Source organism: Arctopsyche grandis, chromosome 1 (genome assembly GCF_051622035.1).
Source record: "Arctopsyche grandis isolate Sample6627 chromosome 1, ASM5162203v2, whole genome shotgun sequence".
Classification (NCBI taxonomy): Eukaryota; Metazoa; Arthropoda; class Insecta; order Trichoptera; family Hydropsychidae; genus Arctopsyche; species Arctopsyche grandis.
In genome coordinates, this window is record NC_135355.1 from 2981629 (window position 1) to 2988168 (window position 6540).

At 32.4% G+C, this 6540-nt stretch overlaps 1 protein-coding gene across 1 annotated transcript; it reads left to right on the plus strand.

Moving 5' to 3' along the window:
• Positions 1-897: 897 nt before the first annotated feature.
• On the plus strand, positions 898-6167 carry LOC143913047 (mucin-6-like). The gene is made up of 7 exons (XM_077432562.1): positions 898-985; positions 1060-1224; positions 1535-1714; positions 4058-4246; positions 5779-5967; positions 6044-6105; positions 6156-6167. Exons 1-7 carry the CDS (start codon positions 898-900, stop codon positions 6165-6167), a joined length of 885 nt encoding a protein of 294 aa, XP_077288688.1.
• Positions 6168-6540: the final 373 nt, after the last annotated feature.

Here is a 6540-nt window from a genome sequence, read left to right on the forward strand (position 1 = left end):
AAATCATTTTTTTTATGTTTCCATAATGTATGTATGTTCTCTTTATTATGATAAATTATACGAGCAAAACCATTTAAGAAATTTGGCGTATCCAATCAGTAAAAATAGCATTAAAGTTAATTTTATAGAAGTACATGGTAAATGAATACGGGTTTTTATGTAAGTCCCCGCCCATTGAAATTATCGAGCAAAATTTTAACAACCATGATAACTAGCTTTAAAAGAAGATGGCTTTTAACATTTATTTTTTAAAAATATATACGTTGTCTATTTTGCAATAATTTGATAAATTATTATTCATAACAGGCAGTTTATCACAATTCACTACGTACATAATTTATGTATTTATTGGAAACTCATTGTTACAGAAATTAGATGACACCAGTTTTTTTTTTTGTCAAACTTCGTCCGCTTGAGTAACGCCAGGTTATTTATTATTTATTTCGAATTCGACAATTATTACTAAACTAAACTTTGACCTCATCAACATTTAAAATTCATTCTTCTTGTCTTCGTATATACATATGTATATATTTGCGACTGATAATAGATTAAAATTCTGAAAAAAATAATGAAAACATATATATGTACATATAATCTCTTTCGGAGATTTTATGAGGTTTTCGATCCCTTTTTTATATACATACATAGATTCACCTGTAGGCCCATTTAGAATTTTCGATTGATTCCATCATGAGCTAACAGACATAAAATTTACGGATGTAAAGCCGGTTTTTTTTACTGATTCACAAAAAGCGGTGGAAGTGCCTTTTTCGATGCGTAAAAAAAAATTATAGTTGTGATACATATATAAGAACGTGCTCAACATTTTTGGGGCTGTCCGTAACTGACCATCGATTTCGTTACATGTGCTTTTCTTTTATCTATGTTTAAAGAATGTCTTGCTATTTAAAGTACTCTGTACTTTTAATGACATTTTGGTACGCGAACGGTGTCCTTCGTAACCCATTGCGATGCAATTCAAGTAATTTCTCTTTTTTTATATCTATCTAATACTCGTCGATATTGTAATTCATATTTATTCGAGTATTTTTTCAGGATTGAGAGAAGTTTATTCGCAATGTGGTGACGATGATTGTCAGAAATCTTGCAATACTGGTTTAATTCGATCTGATTGTGATACGAACTGCAATCCTGGATGCGTTTGCATGGCTGGTTATATGAGGAATCGTAGAGGACACTGTGTTTTACCCGATGATTGTGGTAATTAGAAATGCTCGATTAAATTTGACCTATTTTGTGTGACATCCCTATAATCTAACTATTCAAAAAAAATACACAAATTGCTCATAGTTCATTTTGCTTAATTACAAAGATGAACATGTAAGTTGATGAAATCATATTAACATAATCATTTTAAATTGTATCATCGTTTAAAAAAAGCTGCGGCTTAGATCGAGTTTATTTTAATGACTTTTTATTCATCATAATGTTCATCCCTTGTATTAAAAATTCCAAGATAAAGGTGCAAAGCTTATATTTAATGATATTTAATATGCTTCTTTTTCATCAGATTGTCTTGGATTTCACGAAGAGTACAGTTTTTGTAGTAATCATCCATGTCGGAGCACGTGCCAGAATCCTGATTTGGAAGAAAAGTGTAGTTTCGCCCCAGGTTGTTATTCGGGGTGTGTTTGTCGAGTTGGCTATTTGAGGGATGAGAATGGAAAATGCGTTTCCCAAAGAAGATGCCGTAAGATTAACATTATTATGATATATACTATAAATTTAGAGAAAGCATTAAAGTGCTTGGCTGTTTGAATTAAAATAAAACATAAGATACCAATCGACGGTAAACTAATATATTGCTATCAATTAGTAAGAAGCCTTGAAGACACAAAAAGTACCCAAAACTAACATAGGGTTCTTGTTTTTTGACTTAAACATCAAAAGTGATCAACGACTTTATAATGACCAACGACTGCAGTGTTTCTCTTTCCTAGATTTTATCATAAATATAATCCAAATTTTCAGTCTAATTTTATTTTCAGCCAAGACTTGTTCTAGCCCTAACGAAATATTTTCACAATGCGGAAATAGGGAATGTCAGTTGAGTTGCAACAACTATAGGACAAACATAGAGTGCAGGGAGAGTTGCGTACCAGGGTGCATTTGTAGAAACGGATACGTGAGGAATGAAGTGGGGAATTGCATCCCAGTTGACAAATGTGGATGGAGTAAGTATTATACTAAGCCATATTTTCAGAGTCCACAACCGTGACAGCTAATGCGATCGATAACATTAAATAGCATTCTGAAAAATCCGCGCACGACAGTGCCGCACCAACAAAACTGCGCATTACGGTGTCGTGACATAGCCGCGCAGTATAAAAATAAATTCAAATGCACTAAATTTCATATCCAAAAAATAAAAACATGCCTATAATTAAATTTTGATTCATTTGAACGCAACATCAACAGAAAAATGTTTTTGCAAGAGTCTAATTGGGCTTCACACTTTTACAAAATATAAAATAGCTACATATGTATATAAGCTAAATAGTGTTTCGAAGAAAAAATCTGAATTTAATACCATTTAAACAAATTGATTGCTATAACACTGAAAATGTTAATACAATGTTTACGATATTTTGAAGATTTATTTTGCGCGGCAATGTCGGCGTAGCAATATCAGCGTGGCATTGTTATGCGCGCCTCTATCGGTCACCTATAAAATGCACAGCTTATTTTCAAAATCATTGAACGTAGAAAATAGTTCATGTTTTTCCGCTGCGTTTCTGCGTTGATAGGGAGATGACAGTGATGGATGCTGGTAAGACTAAGGATGAAATCACACAGCGTGGGATGTGGGACGTGCGGTTTTTTTAGATAGTTTTAAACATATTAAACATATAAACTCCTAGCAAATTCAGGGACTTGAGATATCGTGATTTGTTTGTTCCTCCTGTGGCTCGCACAAATATGTTGACAACGGCTCCTATATCTAGGGCTATATATCTGCTCAACCGGATGTCTGGTGAAATTGACCTCTTCAATATAAAATATACTAATCTGGTTGAGTGGTTGTTGAGGAATGCCAGTGGTTGATTTTGCCTATTATAAATATGAATGATTGTTATTACTTTATCTATGTTTTTTTTTTATGATTTTATGATTTTAATGATGTTGTGTCAATATTGTTATTTTTATAAGTTATTATTACTGTTATGATGTTATTATTACTGAATGACCGGCCACAGTGACGCGTTGGAGATCTCTGTAATGTCACTTTGGCTAATATGTTAAATAAATAAATAAATAAATATAGAAAAAATATGGCGTTCACGGTATCATACCTGGTACCGTACTTTCAAAACGAAACATTTGAGCTGTTTCATTGAAATTCTATAGTAGTGTTTATCCTTGCATGACAGGGATCGATAACGGTGTATCCCATATTTGAAGAACTTCCCATATTTGAAAGGTCATGTTGGTATATATCACTGTCAAGCAAGGATAAACACTACTATAAAATTTCAACGAAACAGCTCAAATGTTTCGATTTGAATAGTCGGTACCAGGTATGATACCATGAACGCCATATTTTTTCTATATATTTAAAACTATCTAAAAAAACCCACGTGCCACATCCCACGCTGTGTGATTTCGCCCTTAGTCTTTAATTTGCATGTGGTAACTTGACAGCAGAGCTCGCAATAGGAATTATATATGTACATGTGTTCTATCGTAGTACATATCTGTCACTGGTTGTGGTTGTAACATTTGGAAACGTACCTTTACATAAATGTGGCACTAATTATTGTAGCAGACAGAGAATGCCACGATGTGAACGAGATTTATACAAATTGCGTATCTCCGTGCGGGGAAAAATGCGCAAACACGGGAAGAAGCCTTGTTTGCGATTTTCTAAATTGCAAATCGGGCTGCGACTGTCGACCGGGATATTTGCGAAATAGTCAAGGAACGTGCGTTCTGAAAACAGAATGTGGATGGAGTAAGTAAATAGCAAACATATAAAGTGATCATTATATTTTCAATCAAGTTTTAATTTGGTAAAATGATTTGCTTGTGACAGATGGAAATGAGTGTTTCGGTCCAAATGAGGTTTATTCAAAGTGTGTGTCACCTTGCGGTGAAGTTTGCGCAAATATGGGAAAAAATCTCGCCTGTGATTTAATCAATTGCAAATCAGGATGCGATTGTCTACCTGGATTCTTGCGAAACGACCAAGGAAAGTGCGTGCCGAAAACAGAATGTGGATGGAGTAAGTTATAGCTTTGATATTATATTCATACAGTACTAGTGTTGTTTGCGTTGATTTCAACGAATGGCTTCGGTGAGGAATTGATACACGAATTAAAATAAAGTTATATGTGAAGGAAGTGTGCTTGCGTTAGATAATTGATTATAAAATATCAAATGGGTTTATAATAGGACTCAATGAAGTTAGACGGAAACAATGTCGGTCCTATGTTCGATATGCACGCGGTCGAATTTTTTTCAAATACCTTTTAAATATATTTAATTTAATATTTATATTTAATAGTTTAATATGAAATAAGTTTTTTTCTTTTTATATTTTATTCGTATATTATATTGTACGTTTTTTTTGGCAGTGACGTACATATAAATATATGTACATGATTATCACAGACAGACAGAATAGCGATTTATTTTTTTTATTTTAAAAGGCTCACCAACAATGTACATACATAACACAATATATTCTTTACACATTTATGATTCTGGTATATACATCAATTATACATAGGTGTGCACAACATTACTTAAGTATATTACAAATTTATTTTTAAAATGTTAAACAATTAATCTAGAATACAGTAGAACAACTAAGACGATTACAATAATAATAATAATAATTTGTCGATTACAATAATAATAATAATAATTTTTTCCTATATATCTTTCTTCCTATTTTTATATTTTATTTATTTTATTTTATTTTATTAATTGAAAAATCAACAGACAGGATGTATATATATATGATATGTCCAAATATAAAAGCTTGTGGGGTAAAGAAAATGATTTAATGGTAAACGGCTTACATAGTCGAGCTAAATAAAAGATTTTAATGAAAATGGCTTATAAAAACTAGGATAATATAAAGTTCGTAAAATTGTGCAGCTTAGATTAGACGCTCTCTATCCAAAATCAAGCTAGAAAGTTGAAAAAAAAAGATAGAAAAACGTCAAAAGAGGCGGTATACGTGCGGCTATTGGCCATAACATGTACATATGTATATCGATATTATAATATTAACGTTTTTCCATTCATTTTGGATCTTTGAACATGCATATCTATGACGATTAAACATCTCAATGCGATCAGAATAGTTTTGGAAGGGGTGTCTTACGAACAAACGACATGAAAGTAATATGAAACCATTAAAAACCTTCGTGCTGAAAAAATGACAGTGACGTCATAGACAGTTGCTTTTTAACGAGTGCACGAATGCGTACACCATAAAACTATGTAGTATTCAATAATGAAATAATCTAATATATAATTTCGAAAGAGACTTTGTATGTAAGAATGTATATATATATGTATGTATGTAAGTATCTTTGGTTGGGAACTTCGTAAACAAAACAAAGTTTCTATGTCGACAATTCAATTGGTTGAATATAATATTTTTTTCGATTCAAATAAATTTAATAAAAAAATAAATGAATATTTACCATGTTTATGCTCTTTATATTACAAACACTGAGCGAAGCCGGGTAAAAGAACTAGTATTGAATAATTTGGTTAAGTGGTTTGTTATATTTTTGACAGGTGGAATACAGTGCTTCGGCCCGAATGAGATTTATTCAAAATGTGTGTCACCTTGCGGTGAAGTTTGTGCTAATATTGGACAGAGTCTCGTTTGCGATATAATTAACTGCAAATCTGGTTGCGATTGTCTTCCTGGATTTTTGCGAAATAGTCAAGGAACTTGCGTTTTGAAAACGGAATGTGGATGGAGTAAGTTTCGGCTTTGAAATTAGTACTAAAATAAAATTTTATTATGTAAACTACGTATTTGTTTGTATTTGTAAAGGTGGAACTCAGTGTTCCGGCACGAACGAGATCTATTCAAAGTGTGTGTCACCTTGTGGTGAAGTTTGTGCAAATATTGGACAAAATCTCGTTTGCAATTTCATTGATTGCAGATCGGGATGTGATTGTTTACCAGGATTTTTGCGAAACAATCAGGGAACGTGTGTGCCAAAAATTCAATGTGGTATGTATTATAATCATATTTGGCAAAGATGAACTTGGTAGATATTTGTCAGTTGGCAACTTTTTCGTTACAATATTTGTCATAGTAAAAAACGTTACGAAAGACCATACGAGAGGCATACAAGAAACAAATCTTTCGAATTTGTTTATAATAATCTTTTATCGATCGAAAAGATTTTGTAAAATGTGATTTTGTGAACATATTAAGAAAAAAAACTAAGCTTCTTATTTCAAATACAAAAATAGCGTTTGCAGTGAGGGAAGGGGTTGCTGAGGGGTGGCTTAAGTGGAAATAAAAGAAGGAAAGGGTAGAGG

What these genes read in the sequence shown, in the direction of transcription:
- LOC143913047 (XM_077432562.1), top strand. Translation starts at nt 898, where the DNA reads ATGTCTTGCTATTTAAAGTACTCTGTACTTTTAATGACATTTTGGTAC. An exon ending in CCCATTGCGATGCAATTCAA is followed by an intron (nt 986 to 1,059) that starts GTAATTTCTCTT and finishes GTATTTTTTCAG; the next exon opens with GATTGAGAGAAGTTTATTCG. An exon ending in CGTTTCCCAAAGAAGATGCC is followed by an intron (nt 1,715 to 4,057) that starts GTAAGATTAACA and finishes TGCTTGTGACAG; the next exon opens with ATGGAAATGAGTGTTTCGGT.